Source organism: Morus notabilis, unplaced genomic scaffold (assembly GCF_000414095.1).
Source record: "Morus notabilis unplaced genomic scaffold, ASM41409v2 Scaffold250, whole genome shotgun sequence".
Classification (NCBI taxonomy): domain Eukaryota; kingdom Viridiplantae; phylum Streptophyta; class Magnoliopsida; order Rosales; family Moraceae; genus Morus; species Morus notabilis.
This window is the reverse complement of record NW_010358072.1, coordinates 287,674-314,482: the sequence shown is the minus strand read 5'-3', so window position 1 is coordinate 314,482 and position 26,809 is coordinate 287,674. Positions and strand designations below refer to the sequence as shown.

General features: G+C 32.6%; 3 protein-coding genes and 1 pseudogene across 3 annotated transcripts; 2 read left to right on the top strand and 2 right to left on the bottom strand.

The window, feature by feature from the left end:
* Positions 1-3,410: 3,410 nt before the first annotated feature.
* LOC21397600 (zinc finger protein 3) lies at positions 3,411-4,663 on the top strand. The gene has a single exon (XM_010091648.2). The coding sequence runs from the start codon at positions 3,714-3,716 to the stop codon at positions 4,584-4,586; it is 873 nt and encodes a 290-aa protein (XP_010089950.1). The 5' UTR covers positions 3,411-3,713; the 3' UTR covers positions 4,587-4,663.
* A 4,127-nt stretch (positions 4,664-8,790) lies between these two features.
* Positions 8,791-10,146, bottom strand: LOC21397599 (uncharacterized protein At2g39795, mitochondrial). Its single transcript, XM_010091647.2, has 3 exons — positions 9,795-10,146; positions 9,116-9,444; positions 8,791-9,016 (listed from the first exon to the last, which is right to left on the bottom strand). The coding sequence occupies exons 1-3, from the start codon at positions 10,029-10,031 to the stop codon at positions 8,851-8,853; spliced, it is 732 nt and encodes a 243-aa protein (XP_010089949.1). The 5' UTR covers positions 10,032-10,146; the 3' UTR covers positions 8,791-8,850.
* A 4,296-nt stretch (positions 10,147-14,442) lies between these two features.
* On the top strand, positions 14,443-17,522 carry LOC21397598 (deSI-like protein At4g17486). The gene is made up of 3 exons (XM_010091646.2): positions 14,443-14,989; positions 15,717-16,004; positions 16,867-17,522. The coding sequence occupies exons 1-3, from the start codon at positions 14,851-14,853 to the stop codon at positions 17,133-17,135; spliced, it is 696 nt and encodes a 231-aa protein (XP_010089948.1). The 5' UTR covers positions 14,443-14,850; the 3' UTR covers positions 17,136-17,522.
* Positions 17,523-24,372: 6,850 nt separating this feature from the next.
* Positions 24,373-25,882, bottom strand: LOC21397597 (annotated as a pseudogene).
* Positions 25,883-26,809: the final 927 nt, after the last annotated feature.

Here is a 26,809-nt window from a genome sequence, read left to right as displayed (position 1 = left end):
TTTGCCATGACATTAAAATTATTAGCGACGACATTGTTATTTTATTTAACGAAAACTATCTGCGACGACATGTCATCGTAAATAGTGTATTATTTGCGACGACAAATGTCGTCACAAAAAATGTCGTCGCAAATGGCCTTAATTGTTGTAGTGGAAAATAATCTGAAAACAAAAAAAAATGTATAACCAAACGGAGTTTCAGTTTTTTCTTATACTAAAAACAATCTCTCAATAAAATAACTAAACGCATTTTTAAAAACGATTTCTGCTTGAGATTGAAAACGTTTTCATTTCCAGTTTCATACAAAAAATAAAATCATTTTGAAATCAATTCCAAACGCACCTTTTAGTTTTACTTTTTTTTTCCTTAAGGATAATTTGATCATTTTAAAGGTCAAAATCAATTATTGACCGAGATAAGGGATAAATCTGTTTGTTAAGTCAAATTTGAATGTATACATTTGATAAGATCAAAAACTAAAAGTATAGATTTTGAATAAACTAAAAACATAGGGTATAGAAATGTAAATATCCCAATATTTTACTTCTATGTTTATAATTTTGTGTATTATAAAAGTATGTTTCAAGATGTTTCATCCATACTCGTATACCTGCAAGGTATAAATAGACGGGCAAAACTGATTATAAGAGCTAGAAAAGAAAGAACGAATCTGTCCTTCAGGCAAATAATTCATAAACAGAAATAAAAATTCCATGACAGGATATAAAAAATACTTTATGGAAAGCGTTCTGTATTGGACATACATATATATATATTAAATAATTTATATTAATTTTGTATACTTTTCATTACTATGATGTGATTTTGATGCGATATACAAAGACATCACACACTATAAATAACCATAGGTATTTCATATCATAAAAAACTCAAAAGAAGAAAATAATATATATATATATATATATCTAGTTTAATCTAATTTGATCTTCTCAGCATCTTTGCCATCACAGTAAAATTTGTAAGTGGGTTTTGTATGTGCATGCTTGTCAATATTTCAAAACATAAAACTGTTGTTTAAGTGGACAAATTCAACATTAATTGTCTGAGAGAATGTATAATTTTGATATCATGAATTGAAATCTAAAGGTAAAATGTTAAGAACATCTATAATGCATGCCATATATGTTTAAAAAGTATAGAATACAAGGAAGTAAAAGAAAATAATTAATAAAAAAATGGGGCTAGAAAGAGGGATAAAAAAATAAAAAAATAAAAACCCAAATGTCTGCATGAAAGGCTATCAAAGGGGGATCCAGAGTAAAATGAACGAGGTTATGCGATAAACACATGAGAGACATTTTTGCCTCTAAGACGGCATGTTTTTCTTTGTTAAAAGGATCAACCATAAATAATCTTGTGATTTTTGAGTAAAATGCTAAGGATTTTGATGATTCGTTATAATATCAACTTTTTTTTTAACAAACTTTTCCTTACAAGTTTCATCTTTCTTGCTATCTAAACAAAATTCTCTTTAATAACTAATTTGTACAAAATGGCATTATTGATCAAAATATTAAATTTGAAGACTGTAGATATGTAGTTTCCCAAGAATTGAGAATGTTTTATAAAAATATGAAACTGTAAAAGTGATTTTATGTAGTTGATAGATATCTTTTGTTAAAATCTTGTTTCCACTTGAGTGGGCCAAGAAACATGGTATTAAAATCCTAAAGCTACTTTAATTATGCACTAAATGGTTGTTTTAAATCGTCACTTAGGACCAACATGACAAGGAGACGTGATTATCTAAACCATAATTGTTCGGTTTAAGTATTAATTTAGATCTAGAGAGTTCCTTTTTGTGAAAGAGCTAGATTGAGCACTTACGAATGTTCAGCAACATGTAATGTATGATAATTATAAAGGTTAGGGTTTATCTGTATCCTGGCCCCCAATAATTATTCTTAAATTTCGAACATTTTTAGAATTATTATGTAACGTACATGTGTAACTAAAGCAACTTAACTGGAAAGAAGAACTTGTTATATATATAAAGGGGAAAGATAGTAATATCTTGAGCCAATGAACCCAATATCAATAATGTATAAGAACAGAACTACTTGAGAAGTATGTGGGGAAAAAAAAAAAAAAAAAAAAAAAAAAAAAAAAGGAACAAACGTCATGGAAAAAAGTACTTGACGGAAAGAATAATTTGTGTTACCTAAGGTACATGTCACGCTTGGGCATGACATGTCGACCACACACTAGAGAGAGAGAACAAGATTTTGATTGTGGCTAAAACAAGAGGAAATTTGTGAGAGTTTTCCTTTGTCGAGTAGTTAGTTCACACAGATTTTTTTTTTCTCCAAGGTAAGAGAAATGGTGGAACTTCGCGCCTTACTTTTATGGGGGCTTTCAAGTAGTTGTTTGGACAGACAACGAGATCTCATAAAGAGATTTGGTCTAATTTTGATTGAAAGAGTAATTGTTGCATAGAATCATATGGGATGTTTGTTTTGCAATATAAGGCAATGAAAGTAAAACGTCAAAAGTCCACTCAATCCTCATTTTTCTTTCTGTCTTAACCTTTTGATTTGTGGGGTTCAAAGAAATTGCCCAAAAATGACTTTTGTGCCTGTGCCCTAATTATTTTGTAAAACTATTCTTATCTTTTGTAAGGGGTTAACTTTGGGGATTAAAATTCGTTTCAATAATATAATGCACAAGGATATGGCACTATCATAGCAATAAGGGACTCCACACTTGTTTCTCCTTTTTCTCTGTCGGCCATTTTCGCCGGTCCCACTAATATAGAAAATAACATTTAGCTATTGCTAGTAATTAGGTATATGACCTAACTATTTATAACATGTTTCATGTTTTTATACATTAACACAAGATTACTATATATATATATATATGTATTAACATATAATTTACTATCATTCAAAAAAAACCTACCATACAAAAAACGCAATTACTGAATTGAAAATATACAAAGTAGTAATTAGTTTAATTTCTTATCTTTTGTTAACGAGGAAGATTGATATGGTACATATATAACGTAGTAATTAGTCCAATCTCTTATTTAATTTTTAGTATTTCATTTAATATGGTCAAAATTCCTCATTTTATTTCAGTAAGTTTCTCTTACTATTAAATAGTTAGTTTCCGTTATTATTGTTTTTGCTTCTCTATAAAAAGACCTAATCTTATCTTATTATTTAAAAACATCAATTTACGCCATCACGAATTCAAAATTTCTCTATATTCTTCTTCTTCTCTCTCTAAATTTAAAATTTCTCCGTTTCCTTTTCCTTTCCTCTCTATTATTCATTGCGTATTCGACCCCTCATTCGATAGTTACTCAAGTCCAAATAATCCTATTGGATATATGTAGTACTAGCTATGCTATATATATATATATACATATATATAGTTATTTCACTCATTTAGCGTATTATGTAAAACGCAAGTATCACGGCGTTTTTTGCGTGCAGTGGATGATATGTACATCTAGAATATGGTTAAGTACTAGCTACTAGTCCAAAAAAAAAAAAAAAGTCTCGGAACACTTGCGTCATCAAGTGCTCTATTTTTAAGGACAGTGAATGTGAATCTCTTCTTTATCCATATATAGTACAAAGCCCTCCATTTTACAACTTCTCCATCAATCAACTTTTTCTTAAAAAAGATTGCGGCAGGAAAAAAAAAAAAAAAAAAAAAAAAAAAAGAAAAAGCTTATTCTCCAATGGAACCAACAAAGAACGAGCCTTGTCCGGTGTCCAATATTTCTCCTCCAGATGATGATGATGATGATGATGATGTTAATGATCAAATCAAGGAGATTAAGATTGACATCGTTGAAAAAGAAGATGAAGAAGAGGATCAGACGATCATCAACAAGTCTAATGTTATGTCATTAGATCTCAACCTGAATAATTCTGGTAAAAGTCTTGAACTAAATCTCATAGATTGCTTGGATAGTAGTACTACTATGTCAAATTCTTCTCAAACCACATCATGTACACCATCACAAAACAAAATGATTAGTACGACACAAGGTTCCGATAATTCGGAGCAGCGGGTTTTCTCTTGCAACTATTGTCAGAGAAAGTTCTACAGTTCTCAGGCGCTCGGAGGTCACCAAAATGCGCACAAGAGAGAGAGGACGCTAGCCAAGAGATCGGGACAAAGATTAATGGGAATTAGTGATCATCATCGCATATTTGGACACCAATATCATCCGTATTTCGATCGGATTCAATGGTCAAGCATGGCTTCTCTTCCTCTTCATGGTGCTTATAACAATAGGTCTCTCGGAATTCAGGTTCACTCCATGATTCACAAGCAGCCTAATAATTCCTTTGGTAATAGTAATAATATTATGTATGGACAACCGGCAATTGGGAAGCATACGACAGCGGGATTGTTGTCGTCCAAGGCTAGTTCTGCAGGAAGATTTGATCATGTCTCCAAGGGTATTATTGGTTCTCCCAACCAATATGAGAGAATTGGAAGATATACTAATTGGTGTGGAGGTGGTGGTGACCGTTTGATCATGAACACTGATCATCATCACAAGGAGGAGATTAGAAAGCTTGACTTGTCTCTCAAGCTCTAGAGTAAGAATTAAAGATCTTCTTAATTATTTGTTAGGGTATTTTCGGTTCTATCTTTTTTCTTATAAATTTACCATGATTTGGTTTGAAATTTTATCATTTTTTTTCTTTTCTTTTTAATTTTCTACAATAAGGATACTATTATGTATATTTTCCTATTGAATGTATGAGGAAATGTTATGTACTTAATCTTTCAGTTTTGTTTAAATCAGATACAATATGTGGTACCTACTTAAGACTACTACTCGAACAGATCATTGATTGCAAAGTGTTTTCTTTTTCTTTTTTTATTATTATTTTAATTTCTCTCTCCCTTTTGGCGATTGAGTTAATTGATTTGAGCTATTTTAAGATATGTTCAATGTTTGACATACTTCAGAGAGACATGATATGACCTACTCTTAGAATTTTTAAGCTTAACCACCAAGATTAATCTAGATAGCATGGAGTGCGACAGTCGATTTTTTGAGATGAGACTTTGAAAGAATAATGATTTGTGGCTTTATATATAAAAACTTAATAGAAATATTAATTATTTGAAGCTTAAAACCCCACCAACCACTTGCTGAACTTGTTACTATTATATAATACTATTCTTATTTCAAATTTAACACACTCCTTATAATGGGAATTCAACTACCAGTCCTTGTTATCATGTTCAACTTCAAAATCATAGCAAACTACTTTATCCACTCTTGTATACGTGTATTTTGTTCTTTTCTTTATGTTCACATTTTTTTTTATAACTAGTATCGAACGTTAGTGCCCTTTTAATATTATAAATTATTATATATTATTAGTATCCATTGGATGCTGAGTAAGCGTCGCCATCATTGCATAAATTCAGTCATATATTTTACCCTAAAGATGCAGCAAAAGATTTTAGTGTCGATTATATATATATATATATATATATATATATGATGACTTTTAAGATGAGCGCAATTTTCACATTCAACAACACACACCTTTGAAGAAAACTCCAAAAACACCAAATACGAAAGGGATTACATAATAGATGTTGCCCAACTTGATAATATTTAAGACTCGTTTAGTTCGCTGATTAAAAACTTAAGATGATATGTAACTTTATATGAGATTTTTTTATTGTATTAAAAAAGTTAAATGTGACTGTTTCTGAGAGATTTTTACTGTAGTAAAACTCGAATTCTAAACTCAAATTGGTGAAATGAAAAGGGTCTTATGAAACGTGAATTAAAATAATAATAAAAACAATAATAAGGGGCTAAAGTAATGAATCAGATAACTTAACGAATATGTTATGATTATTAAATTATGGTTTGTCCTAAGGGTAGCAATTCGAGTTAGTGGATCGTGTTCGTATCAACCCGTTTATTAATTGTGTCAGAAAACATCAATCCAAACACGACCTATTTATTAAACGTGTCAAAAATGTCAACCCAAACACGACTCATTTATTAATCATGTTAATCGTGTCAACCCGTATAACCCGTTTAAATTAATATATTGAATAATTAACTAATATAATAATAATTTATTTAACACGGTCAACACAGATTTAACATATTTATTAGTAAATTTATGTTTTCCTTTAAGGAAAAAATAAATTTTACCTACAAATATTAAAATTCACATTATTTGTATTAATATGTCATATAAACTTTTATGTTATATCACATATCATTAGATTACAAATGACACATATAATTAATCGTATCACGTCATGTTAGGAAGTCAACCCTAACCTAACATATTTATTAATCGTATTAATCGTGTCAACCCGATTATAATTCAAACTCATTTATAGTAAACCTAAACATGCTAACTTCGTACGGGTTTTGTCGTTGCAGGGGAGTGTATATAAGAATAGGACCTTGCCCCTATTTATCTAGTTTTTTAGTACTGATAGCTATCTTTGTCCTCTTCCGAGGAGCGTGCACTGTGTCACTTTCATTAAATGATATTAAGATCTAGGAAAGATTATGTTGCGTACTAATAATAATTTTAGTCTAAGGTACAATGCATCACATTTTTCATAGTTTTATATTTTATATGTATATATATTTTTTGGGCTAAGCTAAGTGGAGAAAAAGATATTCAAATATGTTAAATTATGTATGTGGGACTAAGGATAGCGTAAGTCGCCAAAATATGCCGCCCCAATTGAAAATTATAATAATTCTTATTAAAAAAAAAAAAAAAAAAAAAGGAAAGGAAAAACGGACACACAAACACTTATAAAGAAGAGCAAGTACTGAGGCTGAGCATAATAAGATGCCTTTGCTTTGGCTTCATCGAAAGTCCAACCAAAAGAGAAGAACATGAAACTTCAAAATAATCGTACGTACAATTACAAAACACTCGTGGGGAAACAGACAACATATATGAAATATCAATTGAAAAGTAAAGGGTTCGATTTGCTTCCTCGGCCAACGAAGGGTGGGGAAGATGTCAAATTAATTGTGCCCACAAATTGTGGCTAAGATACTTCATTCTCACTAGTCTCTTATTCAAAGTAACGTGGGAGCTTTTCTAGTAGGGCCTGAAAAACTAACTACTGAAAAGATTTCAATCGTCAGATATGTATCGCAACATGTCCGCTCTGCAAACTTTTTTTTATATGATGTTATTTTAGTTAGAGCTAACAGTCAGAAATTAACTCTATCAAAAAGGAGATCCTATCAGAAAAACTCTAAAGTAACTTAACTAAAAGGTTCAAAACAAGTTCAGACCAAGCTCCAAAATTCTGCTGGCAGCCAACAAGAAAAACTAAAAGGTTGAAATTTCTCAGGTTAATCTTCAAAACTAGTCGGATTATATGTTGTTAACCGACATTAATTACAGCATAAGTTATAAATGGAGGATTATATCGAAGCCAATAAGCCTAACTTTTATCTCGAAAAGAAAAAACAGCCTAACTTCGTCAAAATTCCGTTCCTATTATGGACTTGCAAGCTTATATGATCCTTAAAAAGAGAAAATTTTGGAGCAATGAAAGAAGATAGGAAAGAAGTCTATACCAGAGACTCATCATAAGAGTGATAAGAAATTTAAAACAGATTTTGACTCTAAGTCGAGAGTTACCGACTTTAATCTACCACTTTCACATCCCTTAACAGAGAAAATGAAACTTTAAAAAATCTGGATTGCACGCACGAATTTTTAATGCAGTTAAAAGTACCATAGAAATATTGCAGCAAACGAACAATTAAGTACAGCCAAAAAAAACAACTCTACAAATCTGCTAAAGCAGAGTCTTTATGTAGTGGCAAAGGCATATAAAGACTTTTTTCATGTCAAACTTTAAAGACAAATGGGAACATTGCTTGGCTCATTGCAAAAGGAAGAGCATAACTCGGCTCATCTCAATAAGCTATCTAGTGTTGTGAGGTTATATACACTCTCACGTGTATGGCCTAAAATTTGGGCCCACCAAAAGATTCAAGAGCCAAGCGCAACAGATAATTGATTAAACAAATACAAAAAATGAGAAGCCAATAATCAAGTTATGTACGTACGTAGATATTTAGCCCAAAAAAATTACGCACAATCATCACAATGCACCTAAAACACTCGTGTATCAGTAAATTCTAAATGAATTAAAGGACTGCGCTCTTAGACATCATAATTATTCAAATTCATTCGAGAAACAGTATTATAGTATTCCGTTTTATAGTATAAGCAAGAAGTCAAGAACTGAAATGTGCAAAGAAGTAACCCTGAAAACAATATGGAATTCTGAAGCTGAATTCTAATAGATACTATTCTAAAGGCTGGGAAAATTGAAGTTTTTACTAGTCGAAACATCTAGTGCGTAAATTTAGAGACCAAATGCTAAGCAATCATGTCAACGATAAGCTTGCAGTAGTCCATATGTATGTTCTACTCTGTTCACGTACTCTACATCACTACGGGCATGACCCCAAAACCGGCCCGACCTTCATAAATCCTTGTGTTTGACAAAATACATATAAAGCTAGACTCCTACTTCTTAAGTGTGATATGTCAGATATTTAAAAGAAATAGCAAAGACAGAGGTCAGACCTTCCTAACTGCCAAAATCTCCGTTAATTTTCTTGCAACAAATGTACAAAAGTAAGAAAGCATCATAAACATGTACGACATCTCATTTTCTAGTGGCTACATCGTGTGTGCAGACGGTCAAGTGCTGTTTCTATGAAAATACGTATATCATCGCAAAAATCTCTTCTTGATGACTGCCATTATAATGGGGGAAAATAATGAATATAAGTAACAAGACTAATAGCAAACAGTCAAAGATTTTCATCCTATTTTTTTTACATACGACTTAACATTTCTCAACCATTGTATAAGTTCAATTCTATCCTTGTTCATCATATAATCATGCAAGAAAACAGAAAGCTCATCATCTATTCCCCTTACTCCCAAGAATTCGTGAACCGCCTTTCGAAAATCCTCATTCAACTTCCTGAAAGATAAATCATGAACCAACAAAATCACTACCGAAACCATGGCCTGAAAATGTAACATGAGTAACTATAAAAAGGGGGGAAAAAGGGAAACAGACCTGATATCAGGTCCCATGTAAGGCCTAGCCAGCATTCTATCACGTCGAAGTAAATACACATTCTGAACTTCCAAAGAATCGGGCCACGCCGAACATACGAACTCCAAATCTTCGGAACCGTTTCCCTTGGAGATATCAACAAGAAGACTAATGTGAAGACGCAAATCTTCCCCGACGTTGTCATCTCCGAGCTTCGGAGAAAGTTCGTAACCATCGAACATGGTAGCTTCAATTTTAATATCTTCACCATTTCCAAATTTTCTTCTCATTGTCATCCATTGCTCACCCGGTCGATCTTGTACCGAAAATGATTTGTATTCCGTAACAGGCTACACAATTTCCAGCATAACAAACAGAATCAATTAAGATCATAACAAAACTCAAAAACGTCAAAGGCGAAAATTATGTTTCATCTAAGAATCAAAATTTTTAACTCAACCAATATAAAGACTCTCTCTTTTGCATCCTAACGTATTACAAGAGAAATCAAAGTTGACGAATTCTTCTATTCATTTTCCCAGCAACAAAATACATCGTCAAGCTTGTTATTTTTCTATGTACTTCATTTTTCTCTCAATTCGGATCAATTCTTGCATTTTCTAGGGAGCCAAGCAGATCATTGGCCTATATATATATATATATGAAATATAAAACAAAAATCGGAGAAAAGGAAACGAACCTCGTGAGCAGGAGTATACTCGGACAAGTGCTGAATCTCGTTGCGAAGAATTCGAACGATGTTAGCGGCGAGGGGCGATTTTGGAAGAGTCTCCTCCAAGGCCTCCGGTGTGGTTGACATGGCTTTTCGCGAGAGGAATGGAAGGCTTGATTTTCGCAGGAAGCTCCGACACTGCGTTTCCGAGGAAGGAGAAAAAATGCGACGCGCATTTTGAGAATCTCGGAGTAAACGCGCCATGGGAGCTGCGTATTTCCGGTTAGAGTTTTTCCTCCGTGGTTACGGTGGAGCTGGGGTTTTAGGATTGGGGCTTTAGGTTTTCTGTATTTCCCTAAAGACAGGAAAATGGGGAAAACGACGAAAAGTTTTTTTCTGTTGAAAACGACGTAAAGATTAGAATACCTGACGGCTGACCCCGTCATCCATTTCACCCGCTTTGCCACGAATTTCAGGGTTCAGGAAGGGAATGTAAAAAAAAATTTTGTTTATAAACCAATCAACAAAAGACGTAAAGTTTGGAGAGATGCCATGTAAAAAGGATTTTTTTTTTTTTTTTTTTTTTTTACCCTGAATAATTGTTTATTTTTTAGAATAAAGCTAATAGCGGTAAAAAAAAAAAAAAAAAAAAAAGACTTTTGTCGCTAGTAATAGTAACTTACGTCTTGTGTCGTTTATGAAATTTTGTTGTTATTTAGGCGATAAAACACAGTTCCTGGTTTAGAAGTTTATTGCGGAACATACGAGCATGTCCCTTTTCATCGAAAATGTTTATCGTTGTTTTGTTCAGTGAACGACGTTAAATTGTGGTGATTCTTTTAGAGGTGTAAACGAGATGTCCATTTTGCTTAGAAACCGGATTTCGTTGTCCGTTGAAAAATTTGTTGCCATTAGAGACTAAACACGACATGTCGTATGTTATTAATAAAGCTTTTTGTGGCTTAGTTAATAATACAACGTATCGTTTGTGGCTCAATATTTTGTTGTCGTTAAAAAACCAATACGACATGTCGTCTAAATTTTGCCACAGAGTGAAAAAATGAACATTTGTCTGGTTGCTTAAATGAATTTGTTAAAAAAAAATAAAAAATTTACTTTTTTCTGTTTCTGTACATGCAAAAGAGAATCAATAAAAAAAAAAGTAGTTTTAAAAAATTATCTGAAAAGCTTAAAATGGAAAAGAAGTGGAGAAAAAGTTGAGTCAATGTTGGAACTTGGATCATCCACTAAGCCTCTTCCATTGATACGGCCATCGGTCTTGACAGATTTTTCTTCATCAGTTTTCCTTATCAACTGGGACACCTCCGTTTCTGTAAAGATCGAACGGTAAAAGTAAAACAGATGTAGATATACGATGTAAAATATAGTATATAACATTTCATATATATATATACACACACACAATATCCGTTAATTCTATGCTTCTATTAAATAAATAAATTGTCAATTCTGAATAGTCCATAGTCAATTTGGAACGATGCCGCCGCCTCATTAACAGTTGGTGAAGTTCAAAGAAAACAGGATATAGATCACGATTATTTCATTCTCCCATTTTATAAAATAATATCAAATTTGTTTAAATTTTAAAAGGACTGCAAATAAATACACCCATTAATTTTAGGTGTTATTTGAAAATTCAACCCAAATATTATCTTTCTTAAAGTGGCCTTATCCAATGTAAAGCTGTCCACTAAGCTCATTTACTGTAGCTGATAAAAGAGGGTGATAAACAAAAATAAGTGCAATGAACATGAATGAATGGTACGAAGGGGAACCACGTGGTTGGCTAACCACCCAACCTGATAGCTCAAAGCTGGAGAGCGATGGCTAAAGCAAAAATCTGCACGCCCGTGATCTGCTCCTTTGGAGGCGAATTTAATACCCAAAACTCCATCTATATTTCACACTTGACCCCTTTTATTTATTTATTTTAATACCAATATTTTTAATATGACCTTCTCGGTAGGCGTTGATAAAAGTTAGTTTCTGTATCTAATAAAAATACATTTAGTTTTTATTAGAGATTTAATGACCAAGTAGAGAACTATTATAATTTATAATGATTATTTTTTATAGGTTTTTATTTAGAGAAAAATCCTTATTTTTAATACAGGCATACTCACAAATTATGAGTTTTTTCTTTTTCTTTTTTCTATTCTGATTCTGTATATATGTAAAATATATGAGTGTTGTGGGGACAGAAACCCGACACGCAGTTGTTTCAATAATTATCTGCTTTTGTGCATTTTGAGACCGTCAATTAGATGCAGTTCCCTTCCACGCCGCAGCATAATGAGATCCCTGTTCCTCGATAGGTGGGCTTTCGTAACACTCATGTTTTCTGTAAAAGTTAAGACTTAACGGTCAAGCAACGTGTCTGTTTCCTTTCTTCTCCATCTCTCCCGCTTTTTGTCTTTTTTTCTTCTTTAAAAATCAATAATACAAGTTATATGGAGAAATTGAAGAATAGAGATGGTGTTAATATTTATATCTCGGAGATTTCTACGACAGATTCTGGATTATCGCTATGAACAAGGGCTTTATTTTTCAGATTTGTATTAAAATTATTTAATGTTTATTTTGATATAAATTTAACGGTAATAAATGAACTTTACCGTAAAAGAACCTTATAAATTTTCTCCTTTTTTTTTCCCTTTCTTCTTTAGGCTCATTCTTTTTCTCAAAAATATTTCATAAAATGTCTACTCAGTGGAAAAATGCATAGAACACAATTGGTGTTAGAGACTACAATTTGAAAGAAAATGAGCCCCACATGCGGGCATCATGCTATGAGACTCATTATTGGTGACTCTGTACTCTTCTTCGGTTTCATATTGTGTACTTATTTTTTATTAATAGGTGGTGTTGAATATCAATAATGTGCTTAAAGATTTATTTTCCTTCCCAATCTAAATAAAGATAGGATTACAAGTGTGGGAAGGGGTTGTGCTTGCACAAACACCCATATTTTCAACAACTTTCCAATATCGTACTCAACCCGCATACAGCCATATGCACCAACTGGACGATCACAAGTGGTATCTTTGCTTTTGTGGTGCTCCAAGTATATTTGGGTTGGAGATTTTCACTGGTGGAAAGATATCATATCAAATAATAAATTAGACTAAAGAAATAAAAATCAAGGCTAACGTTTTCTCAATCATTTAAAGTTTTATTTTTATGTTAATACTATTATTATGTATGTATAATGAAATGTGTGCAAATAATTGTTAACTTTGTCGCTGTCTCAATTCTATAAGACAATGGCTCGTGGATAAGCCCTTGATGTGGTGGCTTCGCCCATCCATCGGTGGAATCCAAGCCCTATTCTATAGGTTCTTCCCCCCACCCCTTCTTTTTTTTTTTTTTTTGAACACGAAAATCACTTTAGAATTAAACAGTCAAATCGACAAGTACAACCGAAGATACAAAGTAAGGGATCATATAAACCCCAACAAAATCATGTGAACAATTAAAACCAAAGAAAACTAAAACATGAGTAACATCATTACCACTCCTATTTATTACCACCCCTTCTTGACTTCTTCTGCTTCACCCAATTAACAACAGCATTTGTAACGAAAATTTTCAACCAATTGTATATAACCCAAAGTTTTTTATTAAAAAAAATAAAAAGAAGAAAAAAAAAACTCACTTTACTCCAGTATTTCCTTTTTCTTTACATCGAAACTCTTAACTGATTATTTTGTTTATTTATTAATTTCGTTGAACCAATCATTTTAACTCTAAATGCATTTTTTTTATGATTGATGTAACTTCACAAATTGCCCAAAGTCCCATACAATGACTAATTTAAGCAATTTTAACTTGCTCAGATAAAAGGATTAATAAGAGACTGCCCCCGACGTCGAAAAGGCCCTTGCTCCATTTTTTTTTTTCCTTACAAATTATATAAAAAAAGATAAAATTATTTTGATAACATGTGTTATAACGTAACATAATCTTGATAACTTGAGTTTTTGATGATATTAAAACGGCACTTGACATTTTTAAAAATATTTTTTAGAACTTTGAAGTTGATTTTAAACATGTAAAATAACCCCATATTCTTCTATTTAATTAACAAAAAATTAATAAATTTAAAAAAATCGTGAATTTTTTTATTTTGTTGTTTTCTTTTAAATAGTTTAAACAATTAAAATATTTTTAGATTTTTTTTTTCAAAATATTAATTTCTATTTAAATTAATAAAAATAATAATTTTAACATTACATGTCTCAAAATTTAATTTTCAAGTACTAAGAAGATGTTTTTTAAAACGTCAAAATATAGTTATAATATTATAAAAAGCACAGTATATTAAGAACATGTCTCGGTATTACACATAATTTGGGTATCAAAATGATTTTATGTGCTAACAAGATTCTAAATTCTTACTTTAACCCAACTTTTTAACAAAAATTCAAAAAAGTAACCAGTTAGAGATTTCTGTTACTACAGTTGCTCCAACGTCTCTTTAGCCTCGTTGTTTACAGCTAGTTGAATACGAGAATAAAACGACTAAATAAATGTTATTTTCAGTATTTAGGGAGATTATGTTGTATTTACATTATATTTTTAATTAATTAAAAATTAATGAAAGGTATTTATTCCCGTAATAAGTTCCCAACTTTACTACGTTTTATTATAAAAAGTGGCTCACAAGGTGAGCACTTTCGGCTGCCGGAAGAACCTGATTTTAAGATTCTCGTTCTCTTCCCAGCAAACCAAAAATACAATTAATTTATTTATTTATTAATTTAAAAAAAAACTTTATTAGAAAGATTTTATAATTCCTAAGAGCTTCTATTCCCCAGTATTATCCCTCGAAGCCCTCGAGAATTTTAGGAAAACTCTCTTCTCGATTCAAACTCTCTTATTTATTTATTAGTACAATTAAAGCTTCTATTCCTTTATTTTTCTTTTTTGTTTTGTTGTTGGAATCGGAGGTCAGCTTATATTCTCAGAAATCGTTTTTTGAGAAAGAGAAAAAAAAAAAAAAGATAAAAAAAAAAGCGAAGCGTGTGAGAGAGAGAGAGAGAGAGAGGGATTGAGAGAGAAAATGCTGTGTCGAATGGTTATGGTGCCGAGGAAGAAGAAGACTGGGAAGGTTCCGGTTTACCTTAATGTTTACGATCTCACTCCCATCAATGGCTACGCTTACTGGCTCGGCCTTGGGGTTTATCATTCTGGTGTTCAAGGTAATTCTTTTTGTGTTTTCTTTGGTGTTATTTTTGCTTGTTATGGTCTGTTTGTTTTTCAAGAAAGAGTGGGAAAGTGTAGAAACGATGAAATCTTGCACTTATTTTGCTCCACGGTGACGGCTTGTTTTTCCGAGTTTTTTTTCTTCGTTGTTTGAAGTGAATTTGGTTCTGGATCTGTGATTCTGTTGTTTTGTTTAATTTTTAAGTTATTAAAACTCTCATTTCGGATCTAGAACGTGGATTTTATTTCCTTTAAAAGAATACATCCAATTCTAAGGAGTTTTCCATGTAAATTTATGCTTCATTGCTTTGATCGGCTTTTTGTTTGGGACGTGAGAAAATAAGAAACACTTTTGTCTAAACAGAATCCTTAGCTTTCAATTTTTTCACGCAAAAAATAAAAAAAAATCTTAGAATTTTGTGTAGTTAAATTCATATTAAATTTTGGATAACCAATAAAAACGTAGGATATCTTTTCTTTTTTTTTTTTTAAATAATTTTATCAGCAACCACAAATGAATGCCTAATAAAACTCAAGCAAGAGAAGATTTTTATGATGGATTTCTTTGACGCTTGACTTGCATAAAATATCTTCTAAGTTCTACCTAAGATTATGGTATTTTTAAACCGAACCCTCTTCGAATTTATTTATTCTTCACGTATATGTTCACTCATTAGTGGTTTTATTCTATTATTGTTATTATAATTGTTTTGTGTATTATAGTCCATGGCGTTGAATACGCTTTTGGAGCCCATGACCATTCTACGACTGGAATTTTCGAGGTGGAACCCAAGCTTTGTCCTGGTTTCACGTTCAGAAAATCCATTCTGATTGGTAGGACAGATCTGGGACCCAAAGAAGTTCGTTCGTTGATGGAAAAATTAGCAGAAGACTATTCTGGGAATACTTATCATCTCATCACCAAGAACTGCAACCATTTCTGCAACGACGTGTCTCTCAAGTTGACGGGGAAGCCCATCCCTCGTTGGGTTAACCGGCTTGCTCGACTTGGTAAGAGATCTCTTTCTTATATCCCAATTTGTGTGTTTTCTTGTTTTGAATAAAATGTGAATGCCAATGGAATATAGGAGAAGGAAAGATACGTAAACAAGTAATTTAGTTTACCATTCTATATTGCAAGTCAAAATAGTGTTTGTCACCCTTAAATAAATAATGTTTTGTTACTTTAAAAGCAATAAAAATACTGAAGTAGAGAAAAAGAAATCATTCTGTTGCAAGTCAACTGTATTTAAATAATCCCAATTATCAACTCCTAGAGCTTCTTTGGCTGGGGGGGTAAAAGTGAAGGAAGGATAGGGATGAGAGGACTAGTGGAGTGATTTTGGGACTTTATGGTTGTTTGGTAGGAGAGAAAAGAGGAGAAAATGGATTGAGTGAGAGATTTCAAATCCTTCGAAAAAAACCTTTATTTTAATTTCCTCCCTATTTTCCTCACATGGTTTATATACTTTTCTTTCCTTCCTATTTCCTTCCTGCTTTTGTTAAGGTCATTTACTGAGCCTTGCTTGTTATTACATTCATTTTTCGTTTTACCTTTCTAAAATTGAAAAGAAGGTAGAGCGTTGTCTTGAGAGAATCTCCACCATTTTCTTACTATTTTAAGAAAAATTAAAGTGTTACCAATGAACTAAGGAAGTTGGTTGCTTGTTGAAGCTAACAATAAGCTAAAGGCCTTTGTCAGGATCGCTTTGGTACTTGTCTCATTCAAATAAGAAAACTTGGATTCATAAGTTAGATAGCCAGAGAGGATAGGGATATAATTCAATGCTGATGAATGTCATTGCCATGCTAGTAGACTGTTTTTGCTCACTACTTATATTGTGAAAACTCCATTGTTTCCTTTCGAACTTAGGCCTTTTCTGCAATTGTGTTCTTCCGGCTGGATTGAACGAGACAAGGGTTCGGCAAGTAAGATCGGATGGGGTTTGTGAGGGACAGAAGAAGAAACTAAAAAGCCATTCAAGTAGGTTTCCTTCATCTAGTCGTCCTCCTCCTTCGTTGTCAACATCATCGTCTTCTACTGGTTCATCATCCAGAAGCAGTAGACCAAAACGTTGTACCGCTCCATCTTCGTCTTTGATTCATTCTTCTTCAAACTCAACTTTGTCTTTAAAGCTCTGATTGCGTAATGGGTGGTTTTCAACTTTCTAGGAATCTAGAAATTTATATAAGCAAAAGTTGGAGGGAAGATGAGAATATTATATTCCTGCCCCATTTTGTTTTCTGGTTCTGCTTATCTTTGTCACTCATAGTTGTGGAACAGCTGCTTCAAACTGATGCAGCGCTTTCTCTCTCTGTAAAATGCTTCATTTCTCTGGCGTATGAGGGACATTACATTTTGTAGTCAATCTGTGTTCTCAATGTGTTTGGTTCTGCTTGAAGAGAAAGATCGGGTAGTGATGAATTGTCATTGTATATATGTCTGTACATTATAATACATGCGCACATACACTTCCAAAAGTCTTCTATATGTGAATGTTGGAGAGACGTCCAAATTTATTATTATAACGATAATACAAGCACAGGATATAGTCATGATCATAGTTCATGTGAAAGTTATTCAGAAGATGTGTATGTGGAGAACAGAGTAATTTGTGTTGGTGAAATGCACTGGTTTTGCGGGGGACCTCTGTTTCTGTTTAATGCCGGTGGTGAAATGTTAACAGCATTTTAAGCCTTATGGGATGAAACTGTGTGCTTTGTAATGCGTGTTAGAAAGTGTTAAGGTCATGACTCATGTGTTTACTTTGGTTAATGTGTACAAATGAGAGTTGTGGAAGAATCTCTCCTCAAAATCACAACACATGTTTTCTTTGTTGTAACAATAAATAAATGTGCCAATTTCCGTTTACTTCGCTGATTTGAGTTTAGAATTCGAGTTTTTCTACAGTAAAAAGCTCTCATAAACAATCACATCTAACTTTTTTACTATAGTAAAAAGCTCTCATATAAAGTCATATCTCAACTCGAATTCTAAACTCGAATCATCGAAATGAACGGGTAAAAGAGTTTTTACCCCCCAATGCGCCAATTTCAATTTTCCTTTTTCATTGAATAGCTTCATCAATACCCGATAATAATAAGAGATATTCTTCAGTACGTCAACATACTGGTATGTCACATTTTTTGTTAGTCGAATTTACATAAAATCACGTAAATATTAAAAAGTATGCATATTTAACTGTTAAAAAACATGATCTACTGGTGCGTCAGGCGTATCAAAAAATCTCTCATAATAAAATCAAAAACAAAAAAGGGAATTTCTCTTATGTTCTCTCTTTTTTGGGAACATCGGTGTTCCTTGCTTATCAGCGGTCGGATTTATAATATTTTTTCAATTTGATTTGACTTTTGACGAAATTTAATAGAGATCTGACGACTCATAAGCAAGGAATACTGGTGTTCTAAAAAAATATGGAACGCGAGAGAAAGTCTCAAACAAAAAAAAAACAAAAACAAAAACAAAACGAGAAAGAGCAAGTGTGCGGTAAAACCAACTTTTAAGAGTATTTACACCCAATATGTTAGGCTATTCTTCATTCTTTCATACAAGATGAGTTCAAGGTTCGGTTCTGTCCGATTAATGGATTGTGTGTTGTCGGATACTTGGTATTGACGGTGAAAATCGGCCAACATCAAAGGAACTAAATCTCTAAATCGAAATCCGATTGAAAAGGATAAAACAATCATGAACAAGAGGAACCAAATCTCTAAATCGAAATCCGATTGAAAAAGATCATGAACAAGTGAAATAAAGATCAAAGTAAAAATGAAACACAATGATGTAAAGTGGTTCAGCTTAATCTTGCTTACGTCCACTGTGATTGCTGAGTTTTTGATTAAATTATTGGGACTACATACTCCTAACTCTCCGTTACATATTCTCTCTACATTCAAGCTGGTCAGGTCAACGAGCTAAGCTAGGTCCACGAGCTGGTTTGGTTGTTTGTGAGCTCAGCTTCTACCTCAGTTTGTAGAGCTCAACTCGTACCTGAAGGTGATGTATTCGTCAGCTCATTTAATACACCTTACCTAACTGAGCTAGAGCTACTTTGAGCTTCAAATTCTGATATTGTCAATGTGGAATGCTATATTAACTTGTGAAAAATTATGGCATAACACTTGGATTAGGGCTTTTTCATTCTGTTGGTGGATCCTTTTATTTTACCATAAACAAAAGAAATTGTGATAGTATGACACCTATGATTCTGCTGGAATCATCGAAGAAAAACATTTTTTTTTTTTTTTTAAACTACTGCAGTAGTGCCTAACAGTTGCAGTAAGAAAAAAAGGAAAAAAAAAAAAAATCCAATCAAGAAGACCAAAAAATTACAAGATGGAGGTGCAACCCTTTCTGCAACATAATATTGGATTCTTCTATAATAATGACCTTTTCCGGTACGTCACGTACCAATAGGTTAAATTTTTTATCCGTTAAATCTGCATAAAATTACGTAAAAATTAAAAAAATATAAAAATTTAACGGCTATAAAAATTTAACCTACCGATACACTAAACGTATTAAAAAATCTCCCTAATAATAATAATATTAGATTCATAAAAACTTTTCTTATATTTCGAAATTGGGATACATATGGTTGAATTTCCGCCACAAATAGACTACCAAGGGGGACAATTCCTAGAAACTATTATTGTTTAAATATTTGTTACTTATGATGGAAAGAAATAAAAAAACAAATGCATGAATATGCTAACAGTAACAAGTTAAAAGTCAATTTTGTCGGCAATGACCAACCTACAAGAATGACCCAGTTCTTAGAAGCTCACAAATAACAACCTTAGCGAGTCTTTTGTAGCCTCAAATGAACCAAAATAAAGCAATTAGCCTTTTTTCAATTATTCTGATGTTCAGGGTAAAACTTTCCTTTTGACTTAAATTTAGGATCCATTGTTACTGTATCCTTTTTTCAATTATTCTGAATGACTTGGGGTTTGAAAGAAACGAGTGAATTTGGGTTCAATGAACACTTTTGTGCAATCAATACTTTGTTCGTTTTACTGATTCGAGTTAAGATGTGATTTTATGTGAGAGTTTTTTACTATAGTAAAAAGTTAGATGTGACTGTTTGTGAGAATTTTTACTGTAACAAAACTCAAATTCTAAACTCGAATCAGCGAAACGAACGAGGTGCATGAAATGCTTGCTTCCATTTCAAATGTCAATAGTAATATTTCAACTTGCTCTAACTTCAAACTCGTATAAACGTGTTTTTAGGCCTTTAGTTCTTTTATTTTTAAATAAAAAAAATTCTTCGTCTGGTAATGAAAATTGAAAAAGCAAAGACCAACAGAGACTTTTAAATCAGATTAAAACGTGCAGAAATGGGCGTGTTTTCCCTAAGCCTATAGTTATCGGCATGATCCATTTGGCCATGACGAGGTCCTTATTTGATAGAAGCCATGGCTAGGTCTAACTAAAAAAAAATAAAAATAAAAAAGAGTTTGGAGATTTCTTTGATGAGGTACGGCAAAAACACATTATTAGTAAGACACAATTTTTAAGTTCTAAGAATAACCTAACTCTTAAAAGCTAACAAGTTTTAAGTTTGATATTAAAAAAATACTTTACCAGTATGACCCAACTCTAAACCTCTATTAGAGATTTTCATTATATTTCATTAATTTCATATTTTTCATGATATGGCAGTTTAGTATCGTGTATTTTCATACTTATTATACAATTTGTTTAGTCAGTTTGTGAAACGTCCAATGTCACTTTAATTTTAATTTACACAAAATTGAATCACTGTCTCCCCCAAGTCCAAAATTGCTTTAGACCATTATTTGAGATCAAGAATATTCGAGTTTGATTAAAAATGTGAATCATATGCATCATTCGAATCAAATGCATCATGAACTGATTAAAGATACCCGATGTTCAAAGAAGTGGACAAAATAATGATCTCTAGCTAAGGGCCGAGCTATTTTCGTCTTTTCGCAATACTATGAATTATGATGGACCAAAAAAAAACAAGGCTAATTAATAGAAGGAAACGTTTTCTTGCTTGGCTTTAGTAATTATACCACATTGCCGACATTCCTCTTCTGGTTCTTGCTTTTGTGGTTGTGTATATGCACGCTAAGGTCTATCATCCATGATCCAGCAATTGGTGTAAATATATATATATATATATATCTCTATTATTATATTATAAAAGGAGAGTTTCTTTTAAAATACTATTTAAAAATTTAGTTAAGTTATTTTGTCGTTGTGCTTTTGTCTTTTATGCTTCTACGTTTTCTTTTTCTTTTTCTTTTCTTTTTTTGTTTTTTATCATCCTTTTAATTTGCTCTTGAGTTTTTTCCTCTAAAATTATACTATTATTTTATTATCCTTATAACTTTTTACGTTTTCCCTAAACTGATATTATCATTTTTTTTTCTCATATTATTATATAAGTACCTCTTTTTAAATATATTTCAATTAAATATTTTCATAAATATATAGATCTTATTTTATTAAATGAGGCTTTATAAATACACTTTTTTAAATTTCCTTCACTTCAGTAATTTTTCTCAATGAAGTTTTACTTAAAAAAAAATCCTTTTGATCATATGTGCCCTAATAATTACTACTCTATTTAATTTTCTAATATGTTTTCGAATGTGTTATTTTATCTATACATGTAATTCTTTTACTAAAGCCACATTTAATTAAAATGTACATTTTGCCACATTATTACTTTTAGAAATTTATACTTTTAAATGTGCCTCTTTAAAATAATCTTTTTATATATTATATCGAAATAATTTTTCTCAAATGTATACATATAAAAAACATAAACATTACTGCTTGTAGTCTTTTAAAACCATTTTTTTTAATGCTACCGTTATAAATATTTGTCCTACTTAAACGTTCAATTAACGAACTTATTGTCTACTACTTTATCAAATATACTCTTAAATATTTAATTAAGAGAATAATTAATAAATTAAGAAAATAAACCAAATTATACATGTTTCAAACAATTGAACAAACTAAATTCACACGTGCAAATGTATGTATATATATATATACTCGTTTGCGAAAGTCATGGACTTGAAGAATGAATAGGCGATTGATATTGTAAATTAAGCACGTGTAGTTAGCATGCATGCAAAATGGGTTGGATAAGACTCGATTTAACTTTTTGCGAGTCACGATCTAATCCTTATCGCTAGTATAAAACTGCACAAAGTATGTATTGTCGACCCAAATTAAGATATTTCCTGTTGTTTTTGGGGAGAAAAATAAAGGTAAATTCATATCAACTCCTCTACAAATTTTATTTTGGCTGAATTACCCATATTTATATATATATATATATATATTCAATGTACACGTCTCGAAGAAGAGGGACCGTGTCCTTTCAAAAAAGAAAAAAGAAAAATATTATAAATTCTTCCTAAATTTTATCATTTGTGTCAACATGCCTCTTGAACAAGTGCATATTATGCCCCTTAAATTTTATCACTTGTATTAACTTGTCTTGTGAGTCTAACACTGTCAAATTTTTTCACAAAAATGCCTATAAACACCCTCTAAACTATCTATCTATTTATTGTTAAAAAAGGGAATGCTAAGAAAAACGAAATGTAATGATGATTTAAAAATCTGAGGTTGTTCTTTTGGAGTATAACTTGAGTGTAGTTTTTGAGTTGAATTTGAGTTATAACTTGAGTTGAAGTTAGAACTTAAATAAAGTTGAATAAAATTGAATAAAATTAAAACTTAAAAAAATGTGAACTTGAATAAAGTTGAAACTTGAATTGTCTTTTTTTGAGTTTTTTAAACAAAAGAACATGCCCTAAATTTGAGCATTACCATGGAGTATTTTATTTTTGTTTATTCTACTACAAAATTCTTTCTTTAAAAAACTAAACTTACATGATTAAATAATGAAAAAAAAAAAAAAAAACTAAGGGCTCAAGCCACGACAAAAGGGAATAATAATCAAGGAAAAAGGTGTAAAAAAGAGCATCTCTAATTCAATATCAACACTTTGGCCTCGTTCATTTCACCGATTTGAGTTTTTAGTTTTAGGTTGCTACAGTAAAAAATTCTCAGAAAATATCACATCTAACTTTTTCTATTACAGTGAAAAGTTCTAAAAAAATGTCACATCTCAGTTCAAATTAAAAACTTAAATTCAGAAAGTGAACGAGACATTTATCTATTATGGTATTTAGCTTATGTTATATTAGTGTCGACTGCCAAGATATATCGTACGTGAAATTTTGAACTTGGTTACATTAATTGAGATGTTGACTTTTTCATAAAATAATTACAAACATTACCAATAACAAATTATTTAAAACTGGAGTTTTTTTTTTTTTTCTTGCAAGTGTTAAAGTTTAAAATTTATGATAAAAGATATATATATAATTCAAACAATATATACCTAATGGAGCACAAAATTTTACTTTTTTTTTTTTTTTTTGAATTAATTGCATGGAGATGGATAATTTTTGGTTAGAATGTGGAGCCCTGAACTGCGCGAAAGTCAAGAAAACACCAGAATATTTTTTTATTTTTTATTTTTTGGAAAAAAATAAAGAATCACGGGACTAAATAATCTTCCAAATCCAAAGACAAATCCAATTAGACGAAAGTAACGGAGGGCGTCGTATATTCAAACAGTCAACCTTACATTACAGGTTAGGACTCGCGACCTTTCCTTCCCCAACACTCGTTTTGGCCACTTTCCCACCTTCTTCTTCGTTGCCGTTTTTGATCAGCTGCCATTTTCTTATGCCCTTTTATCTTCCTCCTAACTTCACTTTTACAACCACCAAAAACATTTCACTAATTTTCATTTTTTTTCTTCCCCAGACATGGTCAACATCAAATGTGGTTGAAATCGGTTAAACTAGTCGGTACCAAAAGTCATATTATACAAATTTTTACAACCCCAAGAGAGGGGAAAACACATAATCAAATTGAAATACAAGACCCACCTCACATGCTTCTTGTTCCATGTCGGGAACTTGGAAAAATGCGTTGCTACTTATCGAACAAATTCTTACAGCTAAGGCCAAATACAAAAGCAAGAAAGAAGAGTAACATAAGCTTTTTCTTTTCCAAAAATAAAAAAAATAAAATAATAATAATAATAATAATAATTGCTTCCATTCTTGCTTCATCAATATGTTTCACAAATGTTTTAGAAGTACTCCAAGTCAACAATACAGTAATTAAAAAACAAAAGCTAATAAGAAAGATTATAATAGCTCCCCAATACAGAGAAACAGAAGACATTGATTCTCTTTTGCTCTTGGCTAAGAAATATTTTTGTTAGATCATCTATCTAATCTAATAATACATATATCTAACAAATATAGAACGAATCTCCACACCTATAACTAAATTAATTTATTGAGTTTTATGTTCATGAACAAATGGGTTAGTTATAATAATCCAAAAAAGAAAAAGAAATAAAAAACTATATATGTGAAATTACAAAATTAGCTAGGAATAATCACCATCATCATCACCATCATCTTCTCCAAGCATAAACCATCAAAGAAAAACCAGCAGGGCCAGCACTGAGCTCGCTCTCTTCCATGCTGGCCCACTCCATGACCGAAGAGCTCCCGCCGGACGACCCCGCCGACGACATCGAAACCGACGACGACGAAAAACTCTTCCCCATCTTCCGCCACTCGATCGCGCTCATCCCGAGGCTCCAAATCTGCTGCTGGGCCCACAGCGGCGCCATGCCGTTCTTGCTGCAGCTCTCGTACTCGTGATGAACCTGACTGTGATGCTCATCTTCTTGTTCCTCTTCTTCGAATCTGAACATGAAGACCGCGTGGGCGTCGCCGTTTTGGGCGTCGAAAAGCCAGTTGTAGACGTCCCACGAGATCTGCACATTGACGCCGTCTACTTCGGCTCTCTCGTTCCCTCTGAATTTCCACTTCAATCGCTTAATTTGCAAAATCTTCTTGCCGTCGACGCTGAAGACGAGCTTCGAGCAATCGTCGTGGCCGCAATTGATCTGGATCTCCCTCGTCTTCCCTCCGAGTCGTGTAGATCCTCTTCGCGACGACGTGCTCTCTCTTCAGAACCAGAGCCCGGTCGTGATTCTTCCCCGAGGGTTGGGATTTCGTCTTCGCGTGGGCCTCCTTGGCCAAATCGCCGACAAGGAGAATCAACTCGCCGTCGACGACGACGGCGATGAAGAATCCCGACTGCGGTTCGGGTCCCGACCCGAACTTGGCTCCGGAGAGGTCCCAGAAGACGATAATGTTGGGGCAGAGCTTCTTGGAGCCGTGCTTGTTCCAGAAGACGAAGGGCTTGATCTGGAGGTGGAGAGAAGGGGAAGGTGATGAGGAGGAGGAGAGAGAAAGTGGCAGCGGAGAGTTGAAGGAGTGGTGGAGGAGGGAGAGGTGGAGAGAGCGACAGAGGAAGGAGCGGGACCAGGTGAGGGAGAAGAGAGCGGCGTCAGTGTGGTAGAGGCAGGTCGTGAGGTTAGGGTTGCCGGAGATTGGAGGAGGAGTGGGCGGAGGCGGCGGCGCGTGAGGGTCGTCGGAGGTGGCGGAGGGGAAGAAACAGGAGGGGAAGGGGGACGAAGGGCGGGACATTTGTTTCATTTGTTTGTTCTTGTTTTTTCTTTTGGGAATCTCTGTGAGAAATGAGGGGGTTTGAGTTTGAGGAATTAATAGGGTTTTGCGTTGAGGTTGGAAATGATAAATGGAGTGAAGAGATATGTAGGGAGACGAGACAAACCGAGGGACAAACAGGTAAAAAGGATTTTTTTTTTTTTTTTTTTTTGGGTGGTAAAAGAGGAAAGAGACTTTCAATATCAGGACTTCAACGAAAGACGGGAGAGGCTGGCTTTCTTCGTATGTGAAATACAGGACGTTTTGGACCTGGACATATTGTACACATATTGTACAATGCATATTAAACAAATCAAAGAGAAATACTTTTCCTCACGGAAGTTACAAAAAAATATTTGTGTATATATATATATATATATATGAGGGGATTACACACAGATGCAGTCTAGCAGAAGTTTAACACGTCCTCAAAAAAAAAAAGTTATGTTTTTACTTAGAATTGGGATGTTGTACAAAAAATGTAGATTATATTAAATTATCTCAATTTTAAAAAAAAAAAGTGTATGAGAATGTAATAGAATTTGACGAAAATCTTGTATTTGAGATTTTCTGTTATGTTTTTCTAATGGAATTTTCTTTTCTTTCTTTTTTTTGGTTGTGAGAGGAGGAATTTGAAGAGTGTTTATTGTGCACGGTTGTAGTGCAAACGAGTTATGTATCAAGGAAGTTAAGATCTGTTGCCTTTATTATTATTATTTTTTTGTTTATCATAAGGTGTTAAAATTTAATTTAAATGACAATTAACGAGATAGGAAAACATGATTTCAGGATGCACAAAGAATTTCTTTTTGTTACATTTTTGCCTTTAGTTTTGGATTAAATTTTATTTACTTTATCCTATCGACAATTCTCCTTAAAAAAATGAAAATTGTGAGAGGTTGAAGGGTACAAAGGCTTCAAGAGAAAGTGAGATGGAAGAGAATTTTGTACCACTAAAATACATATTTGTATCCGAAACTCAGAGAAATGGTAGCAAAGCTTTTTTTTTTTTGTTTAAATTGAAAAATGTTATCAAAGCTTTTCTTCATTAGCTATAGCCTATAGCATGTATATAAAAAAAAATTTCCACTAGCTCAAAATGTTCTGAGGTTAATAATGGTATGTTTTTCAATGCAAAAAAATAAAGGGTATGCTTTGTTGTGGTAGGCTTTTGCCATTATTACCCTCAAAAA

Coding starts and splice junctions, on each gene's coding strand:
- LOC21397598 (XM_010091646.2), top strand. CDS start 14,851: ATGCTGTGTCGAATGGTTATGGTGCCGAGGAAGAAGAAGACTGGGAAG. Junction 14,990..15,716: donor TTATCATTCTGGTGTTCAAG/GTAATTCTTTTT, acceptor TGTGTATTATAG/TCCATGGCGTTGAATACGCT. Junction 16,005..16,866: donor TAACCGGCTTGCTCGACTTG/GTAAGAGATCTC, acceptor TTTCGAACTTAG/GCCTTTTCTGCAATTGTGTT.
- LOC21397599 (XM_010091647.2), bottom strand. CDS start 10,031: ATGGCGCGTTTACTCCGAGATTCTCAAAATGCGCGTCGCATTTTTTCT. Junction 9,445..9,794: donor AGTATACTCCTGCTCACGAG/GTTCGTTTCCTT, acceptor GAAATTGTGTAG/CCTGTTACGGAATACAAATC. Junction 9,017..9,115: donor TACATGGGACCTGATATCAG/GTCTGTTTCCCT, acceptor TTTATCTTTCAG/GAAGTTGAATGAGGATTTTC.
- LOC21397600 (XM_010091648.2), top strand. CDS start 3,714: ATGGAACCAACAAAGAACGAGCCTTGTCCGGTGTCCAATATTTCTCCT.